We start from the raw sequence: 19,367 nt of genomic DNA on the forward strand, positions 1-19,367 counted from the left end.
GGTATCCGAGGAAAATATGAATCCATAATAACCTTTTTACATTCAGAGGACACACGTAACAGTCCGGTCAGATTTTGCTTCTACCAGTGTAATAAAACATAAATTCTCTTCTGACGACTTGATAGATTTTTAATTTGTAAAAGTAATGAACTGCTAAGTTATGTAAAACGATATCAAATATTATTCAATTAGCTATTGTGTGTAATACTACCTATTTGTTCATTATTCTCTGCTTATGAATATCTGACCCGTTTTGTAATCGCACATGACCTTTGATATTTCAAATTTATACAGATATGATTTTCGCTGTGGTTACATTAATGCAGTATCGTTGATTAAAGTCCCCTTTTATCAGACATTTTATATAGATATATACTGAATATTCAACAACAAAACATATTTTTTGCATAAATCTAATAAAAATATTAAATTCAGACGACCACAATATCATCTCGTAGACCTTTTAAAAACATTTTTGTTTTCATGTTACAATATATAACTTTCTAGGCACAGCGCCTTTCCTAATCAATAACTCTGAATTCGTATGTTTGTGTATATTTTAGTCGTATATTAGGCAGGAAGAAATTAAGAGTAAAATGTCTTAATTTATGGTCACTCCTTTCAATATTTCGAATGTAACCTTGAATCTAAGAGAGTGGACTGTCAATTCAGAATGTAAACAGTCCAGGAACGCTGGAGGTCAATCAACTTTCGATAGTTTTTTATCTCGGGTGTTTTTAAGAATCCAGTAGTTGACATTGTGGCACAAGAAAATAATAAGGAATAATATAATTTATTTTGGTATTAAGGGCTGAAGATTTCTCTTGAGCAAGAAGAGCCATTCATTCCAATCACATAGTAAGACTTTTAAAGTTTGGCACATTAATAGATTTATCTGTTGATGCATATCTTATTACATAGGTATTTTCGTGGAAACAATAAATGTTCGTTTTTGTTATGTGGATTTTGGTCATTCTCATGAGTACCCACCAAACTTCAGTTCCTCAAACAAATCTATCTAATAACCTAGCCTATCCCCCCAGGATCAACTCCGGATCCTTCCTTACCGGGTTTGTTGCATGATCCTACACAGTAGGTAAATGAAAACAATATAGCTGGCACTAAGCATAGTTATCATTACTACACCCACCATGGAAGTATTTGGTAAAAACCAAGTATTTATCTGTACCTATCCTAACCTAACCTAAGGAGGCAGTGTTAATTTATTAGCTGGAATTCACCCTCAGAACCTGCCAACTCCTAATGTAATACTGTCACTGGGAGCTACACATCATGCCATCCCTTCCCAAGCTAGCTTTCCTTAGATACCTTGTTTATGTTCCACATAAGGTGATAATGACTTCATGTAATTTTTTTGTGTCTCTGGAACATGAGTAATAAATGGCTCTGTGGTAGAACAACGATTTAAAAAATGTTCTGGTAAGGTATAGTAACTTATGTGTCCCAGATATTCAAACTGTAGTGCATATTACTATAGGTTGCTTCTGCACTTTCTTGATTAAGAAGAAGGAGGGTAAATAAGAGAGTGATTTTCCTTTTAGTGGTCAAAATCATATTACAAAAATGTACCAGCATGAAATGCCCCACAAAGATTAACTTAAATTCCTTAATCTGAGCACGAATAAGCTGAATTAACGTAACCCACCAAGCCACTTTGCCCACCTTCGGGCTCTGGTCTGATTCCCTATGGAGGTCTTGTTCCTTTACCGAGTTTATTATGGTCCAATCAAACACGAGAATGTAGTCTTAAACCACCACCCCTGTGTTAAGACTGTACTTACAGTTTCCTCTACCAAATAGTCATGCTTCTTAACCTATTAATGTAGCTCCATCCAAGTTAGCCTGACCTATATCAACGCCCCCCCCCCCACCCCTGATGGAGGCCATGTTTTATATCTTAACATACGTCTGATCTAACATTACATTATTGTGTGTTGTTTTTACCTATAATTTGAACATGTGTGCAGAATCTGGGATTCATATAATAGGAAAAAGGTAAATACCGGACTCGATGTTTGGGGTTTATTAACCGACGTTTCGGCCCTAGTCCCAGGACTGTCCTCAGGCTTGTCATAGGTTACAGCGAGCACAAGTTACACATATAACGCTCGTGGCTATATTCGGGACAGAGACTACACGGCCGTAGCATGCCGCGGTCCAAGGTAAAACGAATGCTATAAGGTAAATTAGCGGGGGGGGGGCAGAAAACCTCTCCACTGCGCAGGGAGATGATGACGTCAACGGAAATATCGAGACCAGGGTTCCGCGGGTCGAGAGCTGTCAGTCACTCACACACCAGTGTGTGGAGCGAAGCTCCATCTTCTGATTAAAGGGGTAGCTAAGGCAGACAAATAACATATAAAAATGCCAACAGTTTGTATAGTGCAGAAGTGCAATGCCGTTAGACTGAAAGGTGATAAAAATATACATTTCTTTTCACTACCCAAAGATGAGGAACTTTGAAAGAAATGGATTGAATTATGTGACACATAATACTCGGTCATCTGGATATGTATGCAGCCGTCATTTTGAAAGTAACTATTAGCAACATTTCCTGAAATTTTAATTCAATTGCAAATAAACAGACTAAAGAATCTGGTTAAAACATAACTGAGCTTGGCTGAGCTAAGGGTCTACATATAAAATCCACGCTTGAGGAGATATGGAAACCCGCGCAAATCCAAAATGTAATATAATAAAAACCATATGATGCTATTATGTGTCATTAATACTGGGTTCATATTCAGCTAGTTGGTGTGTATCAACAGTATATCTTCCTCATCTACATGATCAACATATAGATTGACATGTCATCCCATCTAATAACTCGTCATATTAATATAATCCACCTAATGTGAAAGCATGGAAAACATTTTTATAACTTTTCTGGCGGTCATATCTCAGATACTGATAATTTGAGGATAAGAAAGTGATACTGAGTAATTTCAGTATTATGTGAACATTATAGTGTAATTTTAAAGTTTACCATACATACAGATGGTTTTCTTTAAAGTTTACATTTTCTTCCACCTCTCTCTCCCCCTCTGGATTTCCTATGACGTCACGGGGGATGTGCGCGGAGGGGGGGGGGTGCTCAACGTACCTTATAGTATTCGTTTTACCTTGCCGCGGTCCTTCTTTATCACGTACTTATCAACATAATCAAATACCTATTAGATATACATACATATGCGTTCATGTATGTATACATGCATATACAAATATGGGTTGACATGCGCCGTTCCTGGCGATTCTCTTCAGGCATTTACAACGACGAAAGCCCATCCATGATTCGTACCAGCCTCGCCACTGGCTATGTGTTGAGCTTGGATCTCTGTGAAGATTAACCCATTAAACTCCGATGTCAAGATTCTTGTCATTTGGTCAAGTAAAACAAAAAATCATAAAACACCAAAATATTTGATCAAACACCAGAAAAGTATGACGTCAGTCCTCCTCGCTTCGCTCGCGAGCGAGCGAAGCGAGGACTGACGTCATACTTTTCTGGTGTTTGATCAAATATTTTGGTGTTTTATGATTTTTTGTTTTACTTGACCAAATGACAAGAATCTTGTCATCGGAGTTTAATGGGTTAAGTAATGACGGCAGTTAGCAGTCTACTTAGATTTTTCGGGAGTAAGATCAACTTCCGAGTTAGAGAATTTAACCTCCATTAGCTCAGTCGGTAGAGCTCTGGCTGTCAAGCAAGGCCCCGGTTCGAGTCCCGGGGCAACTGTCGGAGATTGGGTTGACGTACGCCGTTAGTGGCGATTCTCTTCGTATTGGCTGCTTGTTATTGTGGCAAAGTAGCATGCAGTTGATACTTTAGGGTCTATATGGGGCGCCCCTACGGACCAGAGCCACACATCATTTTGTCTATGATAGAGAAAAACTCTGTTCACAGAGAAATGATGACACTTTTATACTACGACTGTCCCTCCGTTATGCTGTCCCCCAACCCCTTGTTTGCTGTCCTGTACCATTTCTCTGAGTATTCATTTTCTGTGGTGGGGGAATTCCCTGTGGTGGGGGAAAAGAATAATGCCACCAAGTATTTCAACTTGGATCGTAAGAGGCGAGAAGAAAGGGACGGGGATTGGGACTAGGTATCCTTCTTGCAGCCCCACAGGGGACATTCCTAAAAGAAAAAGTAAAGACATAAGATGGTCTGGGAGTTTTCGGACCAGCACCCTAAGGTTTGGGTCTTTTAATGTGCGTGGATGTGGTACAGATGAGAGTAAAAGGGAAGAGATAGGTAGTATGTTTGTGAGAAGAAAGATGGATGTGTTGGCTTTGAGTGAAACTAAGTTGAAAGGGAAGGGTGAGTGTAAGTTTGGGAGTGTAAGTGGGAGGTTATCAGGAGTGAAGAGAGGGCGATGGAGGGAAGGGGTGGCTGTTCTAGTAAGTGAAAAGATAGGTAATCGTGTAGTGGAGTGGAAGGAGGTTTCCTCAAGGATAATGTGGATGAAGGTGAAACTGGGAAAGGAGATGTGGGTCTTTGTAAGTGCATATGGGCCTGGCAGAGAAGAGTGTAGAAGAAAGGGAGGCCTTTTGGATATATTTAAATGAGTGCATAGAGAATTTAGGGAGAAATGTCAATGTAATAGTACTGGGAGACCTTAATGCTAGGGTAGGAAATGGTCTAATTGATGGAGTGGTTGGGAAATGTGGAGTTCCAGGAAAGAATCGTAATGGAGAGTTGATGGTGGAAATGTGTCTAGAAAGAGAGTTGATGATAGCAAATACAGTGTTTCGGAAGAAAGTCAAGCATAAGTACACATGGGAGAGGGTGGTGTATGGAAGGGTGGTAGATAGAGCGTTAATGGATTATGTAGTGGTAAATAGGATTATGATAGGAAGAGTTAAGGATGTACATGTGCTAAGGGGAGAGGGTGGGGGAATATCAGATAATTTTTTGGTGGAAGGTAAGTTGAGAGTGGAGGATAGATGGAGAAAGAGGAAAGGGACAAAAGGTAGGGAGGTTCTTAGAGTGAACTCTTTGAATGAAAAGGAAAAGGAGTACGGAAAGAAGCTGAAGGAGGAGTGGGAGGGAGTGAAGGATAGAGTGGAGCTAGGTGTGGAGGAGGAATGGGGATGGTTCAAGGAGGGAGTCACAAAGTGTGTAAGAATGGTGTGTGGAACAAGAAGGACAGAAGGAAATAGAAGGAAGGGTAGTGAATGGTAGGATGAGGAAACAAAGAAGGTTGTAGAAGAGAAGAAGCGAGCTTTCACAGTTTGGTTACAAAATAGAACGAGGGAGTCATGTGAGAGGTACAAAGAAAAGAGAAGTAAAGCAAAAGGTAAAGGAGGCAAAGAGGAGAGTAGATGTGAAATGGGGTAAGAGTATGACAGAAAATTTTGAAAGTAATAAAAAGATGTTTTGGAAAGAAATTAAGAGAGGAAGAGGAGGCGAATCAAGTAGAAAAGAAAAGGTAAAAGGTGCAGATGGAGAGATGATAATGGAAGAGAAGGCAGTAAGGGAAAGATGGGCAGAATATTTTAGGGAATTGCTAAATGTGAAGGAGGATAGGGAGGGAAAGATAGCTGCAGTGGGAAATGCTAAGAAAAGGAGAGTGATGAGTGAGGAAAATGGGGGAGAAATAAGGAAGGATAAAGTGAAGACAGTTGTTAAGATGATGAAAGCAGGTAAGGCACCTGGTCTGGATGGATGCCATGCAGAATGTCTAAAAAAATGAGGTACAGTGATGGTGGACTGGCTGGTGAGGTTATTTAATGTTTGCTGGAGAGAGGGTAGAGTGCCGGAGGACTGGAGGAGTGCCTGTATAGTTCCTCTTTACAAGGGAAAAGGGGACAAGTGTGAATGTAGTAGTTTCAGAGGGATTAGTTTGTTAAGTGTAGTTGGGAAGGCTTATGGGAGGGTCTTGATTGAGAGGATTAGGAGAGGAACAGAGGGAGTAATTGGTGAGGAACAGTGTTGATTTAGGACGGGTAGAGGTTGTGTAGATCAGATCTTTGTGGTAAGACAGATATGTGAGAAAGCTATAGGAAAGGGGAAGGATGTTTTTTGGGCTTTTATGGATCTGGAAAAGGCTTACGATAGGGTAGACAGAAAGGCACTGTGGGAGGTTATGCAGATATACGGGATAGGAGGAAAGCTTCTAGGAGCTGTCAAGAGTTTTTATGAGAGTAGTAGAGCTTGTGTCAGGATTAGAAGTGGAGAGAGTGAGTGTTTCGAGGTAAAGGTGGGACTTCGTCAAGGATGCGTTATGTCGCCCTGGCTGTTCAACTTATACATGGATGGGGTAGTGCGAGAGGTAAATGCAAGGGTAGTGGGTCAGGGATTGGAGATGGTTAAAGAAAATGGAGAAAAGTGGGAGGTGAGCCAGCTGTTGTTTGCGGACGACGCTGCGCTTGTGGCAGGGTCGGAGGAGGGATTGAGGAAGTTGGTGACAGAGTTTGGGAGAGTATGTGATAGAAGAAAGCTAAAGATAAATGTGGGTAAAAGTAAGGTGATGAGATGTACAAGGGGTGAAAGTGGCAGTAGATTGGGAAAAGAGCATAAAGGGAGAGCGACTGGAGGAAGTGGATAGTTTTAAATACTTTTGTGCAAATGTGGCAGGAAAAGGTGGAGTGAAGGTGGAGGTAGAATGTAGTTTGAGAGAAGCAAGTGGATTGAAGAGTGTAATGAGGAATAGACATTTGGGAATGGATACTAAGAAGAGACTATATGAAGGAGTGATTGTGCCAACAGCACTGTATGGGGAACATAAGAGAGGAAGAGAGAAGGAGTTTGAATGTGTTTGAGATGAAGTGTCTGAGAAGTATGATGGGGATTACTAAACTAGATAGAGTGAGAAATGAGGAGGTGAGGAGGAGAACAGGGGTGGAAAGGGAGTTGGGAGATAGGGTTGATGAAAGAGAATTAGGATGGTTTGGACACATGGAAGGAATGAGTGAAGAAAGACTAGTAAAAGAGGTATGGAAGGCAGATGTGGAGGGAGTGAACATGAGGGGACGTCCTTGGATGAGGTGGATGGATGAGGTGAAGGGGGCTTTGGGGAAGAGGGGAATGTCTGCTGAGGAAGGATGGGAGAGGACAGAAGACGGGTGAATGGAGAATTGTTGTATATGGATGATGTTGTGATGCATGAGGTGGAATGGGCGGGGGATGGGGGATGAGGTAGTATGTGTGAGCAAAATTTGACGCAGCCCAAAGGGATTTCTCCCCGTCTTCTCCTTTTATGCAATGGGGGGACGGAGAGGGGGGTCGCCGATTTAATGAAGCGGCCTTGCTGTGGATGTGCTGTGTCTTGCGACACTGCTTCTGACCCAGAGCAGTGGACAAGGTGCAGGGATGACCCGTCATCCAGGAGGTGCTAAGATAAGAGGGAGGGTGGAGGGTGTAGTGTGCATGTAGGGATGGAATGGGTGGGAATGTTTTTATGCCTTTTCCTTTTTGGCTACCTCCCTTGTAAGGGAAAAAAAGCCTTAGTATATATATATATATATATATATATATATATATATATATATATATATATATATATATATATATATGAATTGAATCACCAGTGACGGTGATGTCAATCAAATAATTGCGACAGTCGCCCGCGGACTCGATCCGAGGAGTCTCGGTTCGAGTCCGGGGAGGACTGTCGAACCCTTGCCCGAGCGGCTTGCTTCGTAGAAGGCGAAGACCGTACCGTCACGTAACCACGACCCTTCAAAACAGAACGAATTAGTTCACGGACTAATCATTATGCCGAGGGCACTCGGGTGGAACGTGGTATGTACTGTATTTCATCAAATCCATTATGCAGGCTAGTCTTCCGACTAGTGTTTGTGTCATTTTGACATTTGGAAATAAACTCTCCTACTGAGATTCGTTCTGTTTTGAAGGGTCGTGGTGACGTGACGGTACGGTCTTCGCCTTCTACGAAGCAAGCCGCTCAGGCGAGGGCTCGAATCCCAGTAGGAGAGTTTATTTCAAAATGTCAAAATGACACAAACAAATATATATATATGTATATATATATATATATATATATATATATATGTATATATATATATATACACACACACAATATGAAGAGAATCGCTAGTAACGGCGTACGTCAGCCCAAATAATCTCTGACAGTTGCCCCGAGACGACTGTCGGATATATATATATATATATAAAATATATATACATATATATATACATATATATATGTATATATATATGTATATATATATGTATATATATATACATATATATGTACGTATATACATATGTATATATATATACATATATAAGTATATATATATATAAGTATATATATATAATATATATATTATATATGTATACGTATATATGCATATAATATATATATGTATATATATATACATATATATGTATATATATACATATGTATCTATATATACGTATATATATATATTATATATATATATATATCTATATATAGTGTGTGTGTGTGTATAATTCGGTGATGGTCTTTTCATTCTTTTACATATTTTCCTACTGGCTACTTTGTGGCCTTCACTCTCTTAAGTGCGCAAAGTTATCCGGTAGGCTGCGCCCCTCGCCGCTTTCCACAATTTGCGCAAAACCCTGGCATAACAGTGAAGGTCGAAGCCCGTGGCTTGTATTTTGGTGTGCAAATGAAACTAGGTTCTTAATTTTAGTGTACATTTCATATATTATTTTGTTAAGATTAAAAAGTTGGCTATCATTGCTGATAGGTCGTGACCAAAATTGTTGGTTGGGTCGAAATTTGGGCATGACTGTTACATTTAATAGATTATTTTAAGATTAAAAAGTTATCTATCATTGCTGATAGCTTTTGACCAAATTTGTTGGTTGGGTCGAAATTTGGGCATGACTGTTACATTTTGTAGATTATTTTGTTAAGCTTAAAAGGTCTTTCATTGCTGATAGCTCTTGACCAAATTTGTTGGTTGGTTCGAAATTTGGGTATGACCGTTTTCAGATTTCAAAGGTCGCAAGGAGAATATGCACTCCTTGGTCTTGTTTCTATGAACAACCCATCCCAAGAAATGATGTGATGCTTCTTTTCCTGGGTGAGAAAAACATCGTAACGGGTGGCTAAGTGCCACGTTAAAAAAATAGAAATAAGAAGACATGTACATTTTATCAATTTATTTGACTGACATTGAAGTTACCCCACTGCTTAGTTGTCGTCCAGGGAACATGAACATCAATCTGTAGACCAAGCGATAGGCAGTGCCTTGTAGCAGATTAATTGATCTTTTCCCAAAGTGTTTCGGGGTGGTAAACGGATCGATACAACATAGGACTATCTTCAGGAACCTCTCTGCAAAGGTTCTGATCCGAGGTTTGGGATTCTTAATGATCATTTGTCCAAGGTCGATCTGTGATTAATCACAGCTGCTAGAATCTGGGCGATCTTTAGTTTTCATTGTATGTACTAAGAAGGGCTCACTGGTCGAGCGGTTTGGGTCGAGTCTAAAGCATGATTCATTAAATTCCACGCTACAGAGTCCTCTGTAAGGGCCATCGTCCTAGCCTTCCGGTAAGGGGGAGTTTGTGGCGTTGATATGTGGGAATTCTACGAATAAGCTCAGACTCCCCGTCGAACCTCCTGAAAGAATCGAAGATTATCTAGCAGACTCCACCGGACCTCGGGAGACTCCAACAGGCTCTGGTAACCATCATCTATTTGTCCGCCTCCGTTGGAATTTACATTTTGTCCAATTACTGTTTTCTGGAAGTTTCTGTTTCTCCGAGGAAAGCTTCTTCCTCACTACTTCTTCACGTGCATCTTTTTGTGCGATGAGTACCATTCCCATACGACCTCCAGTGTATTGCTCGGTGTCGTTGTTTCACCACTCGCGATATGACCATGTCCGTTGCCTGCCGGTTGTTTAAACATCATTCATCCTAGATTCCAATCTTTTCTTTGAATAGTTGCTCACTCCATTCCAGTGTGTGTACGCCACAGTCACATGTCCACGACGATACGACCATGTTCGTTGCCTGGCGGTTATCTAAACATCTTTCATTCTAAAATCCTCCACTCTTTGCTCTTGAATGGTTGCTCACTCCATTCCAGTGTGTCTGCGACATGTCCTCGACGTGCGCGTGACACCAGTGACGTTTGTCGCACTTGGAAGGTAGGGGGGGGGGGCACGTTGGGGGCGGACTCCCCGCCAAGCCGAAAAAGATCTTTGGCAAGAAAACCGGTGAGTCATCTGAACCCAACAAACTCCGATGAGATTCACCGTCCGGCCCGGGTTGGGCCGGACGGTGAATCTCGTCGGAGTTTGTTGGGTTCAGATGACTCACCGGTTTTCTTGCCAAAGATCTTTTTCGGCTTGGCGGGGAGTCCGCCCCCAACGTGCCCCCCCCCCTACCTTCCAAGTGCGACAAACGTCACTGGTGTCACGCGCACGTCGAGGACATGTCGCAGACACACTGGAATGGAGTGAGCAACTATCAACGGAGACACACGGTCATGCGGATTCTCAATGGAAGGGACGTCTCACTCACCGGGCCAGGCTGCTGGGCTATCCCATGGAGTTCCCACGGACGAACCTCGGTAGCCTCAACCGCGAACACCAACCTTGCGACGGTCCGGAACACTTGACATATAAAACTCGAGAGGCGGTGTCCGGTTTATACCACTCTGTTTGGAGTGGTGGTTCCCGGAGATCATACTGCCTTTATGAAGCTGGAAGTTGCTCTGGAGTAGATTGGACACTACGCACAGTGTCAAACAAATTACAATACTCATGCTCTAATCAAAACGCCGCTTTTTAAAGGTTTTCAGTTGTTTACACATAGATTACTGGGGCCCATGGAAAATCCTCCAAACGTCGTTTAGACACCTTGCCAAGCTGGAAAATATATTTGGAAAGAAAAACGTTTAGACCTCTATCAGACAAAGTCAGACTCAGGCAGACTTTGATAGATTTCGCCTCAGTTCACTGGTTCTGTCAGACTGGTCAACCTCAAATAGGATTCGGTTTTAAATATAACTTATGAACACAAAAGTTAGGCTAACCTTGCCACATGGCGGCTGCAGACGAAGTTGAATTTCTCTAGTTAGCCATTAACCCATTCAACTCCGATGACAAGATGTCTTGTCATTTGGTCAAATAAAACAAAAAATCATAATAAAACAACAAAATGTTTGATGATCAAACAGCACCAGAAAAATATGACGTCGTCAGTCCTCCTCGAGGAGGACTGATGACGTCATATTTTTCTGGTGCTGTTTGATCATCAAACATTTTGTTGTTTTATTATGATTTTTTGTTTTATTTGACCAAATGACAAGACATCTTGTCATCGGAGTTGAATGGGTTAACTCGGTCTCAGAAAACGGAAGCTCATTCACATTTTCTTCTTACCTCCGTTATTATCACTGTTTACTCCGTCTACTGTGCCTTTCTATATTTTTGTATTTCTTCTCTCACTTTCGACTTTCTTTTCAACACTGTCTTGTCACGTATGATTATTCACTTTCTGTTTTCAATTGTAGGATTACTCAATAGTCTAAAGCAAGGTTTACACGCTACGATAAATTGTAGCGATTTATTGTAATGAAAAGGTTGTTGTACCAGAGGGCTCCCATCTGGAATCCTCTATTTGATCACTAGGTCAGTTCGCGTTGACGTCATGATTGTCCGATGATCTTTAATTTTACATCCAAGTGCCTCCCCTAAGAGCGTGACTTTACTCCCATGAACCAATTGAATTTTCTCCACCTTTTCTCTAACCAGAAAGGCTGTTACAAAACCCATAAGCAATATAGCTTACTCAAGCAATCTTGAAATCAATGCACTACCGACTTAGTTTACTGTTACATCAGCATAATACAGCAATGAAATCGGGTCCCCAGCGGTTATTTGTAAACTTTAGGCGAGGAGCGAGGTTGTGCAATTCTTTCACTTACGAACTCTTGTTTATCAAACATCCAACTCGTAAAAATTAAATTCTCCCCACCTACCCCTCTATTTACCTTACTTGCCTACCTTTACGAGCCTCATCTTCGAGCCTCTTACAATACTAGAAGTTGATTGTACACACTTGGCTCCAATTATATATCCTGTGTACATTTTACTGAAGCAATTTACTATCTTCGTATACTGGCACGAACGAGGGCACCTCTAAATGGTGGTCCCGGTTTTTTTTTTTTCGTTTTTTTTTTCTCGAGTGTTCCACTCGTGGAAATCGTATCCGTTCGGTGCTTAACTTTGGTACATCTCTTAAGATTAAAACCCGATATCGTAGTTGACGTTTATTACTGGTAAAGGCAAACTTCACTGAGGGTCACTTTCACTGGTAACTGAGCCTAGCCTTTCATTCTTCCTTGTCTTCGTTTAGGTGCACTAATAAAATTTTACTTACATTTGGTGCAACCTATTGTCATCAGGGTGACCAGAAGTCATATTTGGGAATGAATGCTAAGAGGAGGTTGTATGAAGGAATGATTGTGCTGACAGCATTGTATGAGGCAGAAACGTGGAACATAAGAAAGGAGTTTGAATGTGTTTGAGATGAGGTGACTGAGAAGGATGATAGATTGAGAAGTGTGGAGGTGAGGAGGAGAGTGGGGATGGAAAGGGAGATGGGAGATAGAGTTGACGAAAGAGTATTGGGATGGTGTGGACACATGAAAAGAATGAGTGAAGAAAAATTAGTAAAATAAGTGTGGAAGGCAGATGTTGAAGGAGTGAACATGAGGGGGTGATGAAGGATGGGGTAAAAGGGGCATTGGGAATGAGTGAAATGTTTGTTGAGGAAGGAAGGGAGAAGACAGAAGATAGAGGTGAATGGAGAATGGTTGTGTATGGATGATGCTGTGATGCATGAGGGGGAGTGGGTGGGGGATGGCGGGGTGAGGGAGTATGTGTGGATGATATTTTGATGGAGCCCGAAGGGATTTCTCCCCATCTCTTTTTTCTGCTCAAGGGGATGGAGAGGGGGTGTCACCAGTTAAATGAACCGGACATGCTGTGGATGTGCTGTATCTCGCTATACTGTTTCTGACTCAGGGCAGTGGGCAAGATGTAGGGATGACCCATCATCCAGGAGGTGCCAAGATAAGAAGGGAGAGGGGGGGCGAATGGGAGAGGAGTATGTGGGGATGGAATTCATTGGGAGTGGATTTTATGCCTTTGTATTTTTGGCTACCTCCCTTGTAAGGGGGAGATAGCCATTGGTATATGTACCAAATAAGATTAAAAGTGTCAGTAGTCCATCATATTGTAATATACATGTCACTTCTAAATTTGATTTGAATTATGTTTATGATTTATTTTTTTCTGTTAAGGAAATACAATGAGAAGACTAATTTAGAATATAATCATATTTCTTTAACTCCAGGTGGAAGAAGATACACAATTATGTCAGAGTCATCCAGTGAAAAAGATATGGAGTCATCCATTAAGAAAGAATTGTTGGATACATCCATTAAGACAGAATTGTTAGAGTCGTTCACTGGGAAAGAAATCTTGGAGTCACCTAGCATGAAAGAAATGGAGACATTCAACGAGAAAAAATTATCGGAGTCATCCACTGGAAATGAACTATTGGAAACATTTTCGAAAAAGATGTCAGAGCCATTCAGCAAGGAGGAAATGGTGGAGTCATCCAGTGGACAAGAAATGTTGGAGTCATCTTTTGGGAAAGAATTATCAGAATCGTTTTCTGGGGAAGAAATCTCGGAGTCATCTAGTGGAATGGAAACATCTGTAAGCAGAAAAAACAAGAGAAACGATAAAGAAAAGTTGAAATCTTTGAAGAGAAGGCATCCGAAGGAAACAGGTTCTACCTCTGCATCTTGTGAAAAGGGTTCCCCCTCAGGTAGAAAACTTTTCAAGTGTTCTCTGTGCCGTGCTTCGTTTACTCGGTCAGGATACTTGAAGGTCCACATTCGGACTCATACGGGCGAGAAGCCGTATAACTGTACTTGTTGTGATGCGACGTTTAGTCGAGGTGATCATTTAGAAAGACACATTCTCACTCACACAGGAGAGAAGCCGTATAAATGCACTTTGTGTGACGCTTCGTTTAGTCAGAAAGGTCATCTGAAAGCTCATAATGTGACGCACACCGGCGAGAAACCTTTTCCGTGTGCTTTTTGTGACGCGTCATTTGGTCGTAAGGGTCACCTGGACCGGCATGTTCAAATTCACACGGGCGAGAAGCCTTTTCAGTGTCATTTTTGTGATTCTACATTTCGCCAGAAGATCAATCTGGAAAGACATATTCAGACTCACACTGGGGACAAACCGTATAAATGTACCACTTGCGGGGCTTCGTTCATTCAGAAGGATCACCTGAAAAGTCACGCGCAAACCCACACAGGAGAGAAGTCTTATAAATGTACTGTTTGTGTCGCGTCATTTAGTCAGAAGGTTCATCTAGATCGGCATGTTCAGACGCATACTGGCGAGAGGCCATACAAATGCGGTATATGTTTCAACGCATTTAGTCAGAAGATTCATCTGGAAAGGCATGTTCAGGGTCACACTTTTGATGAGCGTTATGATTGTACCTTCTATGATGCTTCATTTGATCAGAAGGCTCATCAAGAAGGGAGTAATGATCAGAGAGATGATCAACCATAAAACATGTACCTTTGTGTGAACTTTCTAGTTGTCAGCAGTACAGATCTGAAGTGCCATAACCAATGATCTACTGCGACATAACTTTTCATGGTCAGGCAAGGGTCATAGAAGAACTGTAATAGAAAGTTAGCATGCCTGAAAGCTCTTATGATATGGCAGGGATTGTGGAAGAGTAAGATGTTATTAAAGTTAAAGCAGAGGACATGATAGATTGTATAGTAGCTGATAAGCAATACAGTATAATGAGTACTTTTGACTGTAAATAGAGGCACTTGCTTTTGGGTAATGCTTTATTTGAAGAGAGGTATTTCAAAATTATTTGAAATGTATAATATGTTAATTTTGATAGTGTAGTGTTGGTTTCTGTTATATATTGAGACAGAATAACACTGTTACATAGATTATTATTTTCTAGGCCAAGGCCTATGAAATGAATCTTTCTAGTGAGATTTTCACTTGAATTGGTTTTGCTGTTCTTGGTTACAGTCCACAGTTAACTGTGGGTGATATACAGGTACAGGAAATTATGCTAAGTATATGTGATATCACTGAAGATGAATTAGAAACTGGCAGTCAAACCATTTAGGGCAATCATAACTTATGGGAAAAATAATAATGAAAAAGAGGCTGTCCTTTGCAGAATTAAGATGTTTAATTGTTTCACAAACATGTTAAATCTGAATTCCCTGAATACAACAAGGTGGCAGAAATAGGGAAATGGAGACAGATATGAATTTAATAGATTTAGAGGGATCAGTCAGTTAAGTTTAGTGGGTAATGTGTGTGGGTGTTGAGAGGACCAGGAGGGGAACAAATGGAGTAATTGGGGAAAAGAAATGTGAGTTTAGGAAATAGTATGTTTTCCCCTTTTCCGTTTCTTTCATTTTCTGCTTTCAAGAGTAAAGCTCTTTCTTGGCCTTTCATGGATTTGAAAAGGGTTGATGACAAGTTGACCAAGAGGCATTATAGGATATGTTTGTAGATATATGGGATTGGGGAAATCAATTGAGGGCAGTCAAATTTTTTTATGTTAATAGTAGTGGTTGTGTAAGGGCAGGAAAATGAAAGAATAAGTAATTTGAAGGACAGTGTGCTAGGATTGTGTATTCTCACCATAGTATTTCAATATGTATGAGGGAAGTAAACATGAAGGTGTTAGGCAGGGGCTTGGAGTTAATGGGTGAGAGAGAGCAGGGAAGTGAGAGGTGAACCAGCTGCTGTTTGCAGATGACACTGCACTTATATCTGAGTAGGCTAGACTGAAGCAGGTGGTGACAGTTTGAGTGGGTATGTGTAAGGAGGAAGCTCAAAGTAAACATGGGCAAAAATAATGTTATAAGATGTACAAGGGGTGATGGGTTGGAGGTGACTTGAAAAGGTGAGAGGCTGGAGGAAGTGGAGAGCGTTGAGTATTTTGCATCACATGTAGCAGGGAATGGAGGAGTGATAATAAATGTAAAGAAAAACTGCTGTAAGCGAGTAATTGTGTATGGAGCAGAGACTTTGAAATTGAAGGAGACAGAAAGGAGGAGCTCAAACATATTTGTGATGAAGTGTTAAAGAAGTATGGTTGGGGTTATAAGGATGGATGAAAGGGTGAGAAATGTGGTGAGTCAAAGTGTAGATGGAAACAGTGCTGGCATGTAGAGTTGATCAAAGAATGCTGAGATGATGTGGTGGGCCTAAGGAAAGAATGAAAAGAGTGTAGAAACCAGAGTTTAATGGAGGGAACTTGAGAGGTGGCTCAAGAATGAAGGTGAAGGAGATATTGAATGCAAGAGGAATGTCTGTTGAGCAAAGAAGAGAGAGTGCAAAAGATAATAGTGAGTGGAGAGGGGTTATACATGGATGACAAAATGACATGGCTCAAAATGATGTTTTTCTTGTCTGCTCCATATATTTCTTTTGTGGATGAGGGGGAAGGGGATGTCATGTAATGAAACAATCGGAGTAAACTACAACTGTCAAGCCCTGCTGTGGAGATGATGCTGTGTTGAGCTGGATTCCCTCTTACCCAAACACTATGGCAAGAATAGGAATGTCCCTTCATCCATGAGATGATGCTAAGATGGGAGGGGCAAGAAATGGGTTTTTGGATGAGTATTGGTGAAGGATAGAGTGGGTGTTTGCTATGACTCAGCTATACCCCGTATCAGAGTGAAAAGGCCTCTTGGTTGGTATGTGGATGTAATACCACAAAAGTGAATGAAATGACTTGTTTGTAACCAGAATAGAAGAATTAGTGCCACTTGAATTGAAAGGGGGGATTCAAATTGGGCTCTCTTTTGCTATTTTCAGGGTCCACACAACTGAAAGAAATAGCTCGGTTGTTAGCTAGAATAGGACAGATGCCGTCTATTATGGAAAGAGTTCAAGATGGAGATGCAATAATTAAAATACTATATAATTGAAATATTTGTAATTTATGACAATCCATACCAGATAATGTCAAAATCAAAAGCAATGAACAACCTTTGGGGAGGTTTAAACATACCTTCTTAATTATGATAATTACAGAAGATTACAGATTACATACAATGCTCAAAACTTGGATGTAGTGACTGAAAAGTGTGATGTTTCAAATGAATAATGTAGTGCCAAATAGGACATGCTTTCAGGGCTGGGAGGTACCCTGTGACTAGAGTTAAGACATAAATCTCACTTTTCCCTATTTTGAGAGGGTGTGTCAGCTACTTTCACAATAAACCATACTCTTCACTTTATTCACAGTAATAACTCTACCAGAGGTAATACTATTACTTTAACTGTGATGTAAACATAGCTCCCAAGTAGGAAAGGCTTATCCAGCATCTCAGGATAGCATTATTGAGTGAGATGTGAATACTTTTGTGTGTGTGTGTGTGTGTGTGTGTATTTACTTAGTTGTATTTACCAAATTGTATTTTGCAGAAGAAGAGCTAAGCTTGTAGGGACCCACAGTTGTATCTTTCCACATCCAGTTCTTTCTTAAAGTCGTGTATATTTTTAGTATTCTCTGTTTTCTCTTTTAATTTATTCCATGTATCTATCACTATGTGGAAAGCTATTCTTTTTCAGATCTCTTCTGTAACTGTGTGTGTGTGTTTATGGGATAAGTACTTTGAAGACATAATGGGGAAATGATGTACTTCTTTGAAGAAATAACATTTCTACTTTATATCAGTAATATCACCAGACATTAGCATAAATAAATTATCGGAACAATTAATATAAAATGTATGCTAAGACACACTAACATCTTAGTGATGGGTGCCTGCATGTGGTGGTCCCGCAAGATCCTCACACCTTTCTAGACATGCAGCACTGAGGGGTAGGCACTCTGTCTCTAGACCCTCACCAAGATCTCCATCAATTTCAACTATCTTTCCCCCATTTTTCTTAATAAGAACTGACAACTGGTGACTACATCCCTCCTTCTTGTCCCACTCATTTGCTTAATAACATTCCCACATCAGAGCAGCATAGAAAATAGTCCAGCATCTCTTCCCACTAAGATCTATGGGAGGGCTTGATGTCAACTGCTACTGTGGGCTGTTAGTTTTCAATCAAACAAAATGCAACACTTCCTATTACAAAGATTGTTTATGACCATAGCCAAAAATATATTACTGTAATGGCTCAATTTAATGGTCCCCAGCATAGCAAATTTCATCATTAAATGGTATGAATTAATCAATCTGTTTCCCCAGATCTCTCTTGCAGAAGATACACGGCTCCCAGGTAGCCAACAGCAACCAATGGCCCATATATCACTCATGAAGAGATATGAGTTGTTCATTGTCTACTGTGTGATGATTGCATTCAAGCCAGTTTCATCTACTGCTGGGCCTATTCTGTGGTGGTATATCTTTTAAGCAGGATCAATTAATCATTCAATTGCCCAGGGTCTGTATTGCAGGAGACCTATGGCTCCCGGGTAATTGGCAACATCCACTAGATTGGCCCATAAGTCATCCAAGGAAGAAATATTGTGCTGTTGTATGGCTAGGGTGAGACACAATGATATGAAGTGTTCTATGCTTTCTGTATAACTGTTGCATTTGTGGCAGTTTGTTTCTGTGGCTAATCTTACATTCTGTGTTTGAACTGTCTTATTGCAGGATGGGGCCTGTACACAGACACTGAAGTGTGGTTCTTGCTTCTCTTGGGAAGGATTTTTCTGTAAGGCTAATGTCTAAAGGGCTTTGATGGAAGAGGGTGTTTGGTGGTCAGTCTTAGTGCTTCTTTTGTGATCAAGTGTAAATGTGTTTTCATATGTTGTGCAATATAGGTGGAAGAATGTTGTAGATGTTTGAGTATCATGCTACTGATATATGCACTGGTATGTGTGTGTGATTCACCATGGTTTTGGATCATGTGTTGGACCTGTGATTGACAGTTATTAACCTCTCGGATGAAAGCTCAGAGCTTGTGTGTCTGTGTGTGTGTGTATATATATATATATATATATATATATATATATATATATATATATACACCGTATATATATATATATATATACACACACATAATATATCCATTTGGTTGTGCTTGTGTGATGTAATCAAATGGGTGAGTAGGGTTCAAGGCTCTTGCATAGAACTGTGTACCTCTACTGATCATTTCCATGTGATGTTCTATAAGAAGAATTTTGATTTCTGTGTGTAGGTGTTTTAGTGGGGTGGTTTTGGTGCATCCTGTTATCATTCTCAATGATTTATCTTGTATATTTTAACTGTCTATACTTGTTTTTCTAATTGTTGGTAACCATGCAGTAGAGATATACT

At 40.5% G+C, this 19,367-nt stretch overlaps 1 protein-coding gene across 1 annotated transcript; it reads left to right on the forward strand.

Annotated features, from left to right (window-relative positions):
* The first annotated feature begins 682 nt into the window (after window positions 1–682).
* Window positions 683–19,082, forward strand: LOC143031731 (uncharacterized). The gene is made up of 2 exons (XM_076195952.1): window positions 683–858; window positions 13,355–19,082. Exon 2 carries the CDS (start codon window positions 13,375–13,377, stop codon window positions 14,599–14,601), a length of 1,227 nt encoding a protein of 408 aa, XP_076052067.1. The 5' UTR covers window positions 683–858; window positions 13,355–13,374; the 3' UTR covers window positions 14,602–19,082.
* Window positions 19,083–19,367: the final 285 nt, after the last annotated feature.

This window comes from Oratosquilla oratoria, chromosome 12 (assembly GCF_046742065.1).
Source record: "Oratosquilla oratoria isolate Oo_2021 chromosome 12, ASM4674206v1, whole genome shotgun sequence".
Classification (NCBI taxonomy): domain Eukaryota; kingdom Metazoa; phylum Arthropoda; class Malacostraca; order Stomatopoda; family Squillidae; genus Oratosquilla; species Oratosquilla oratoria.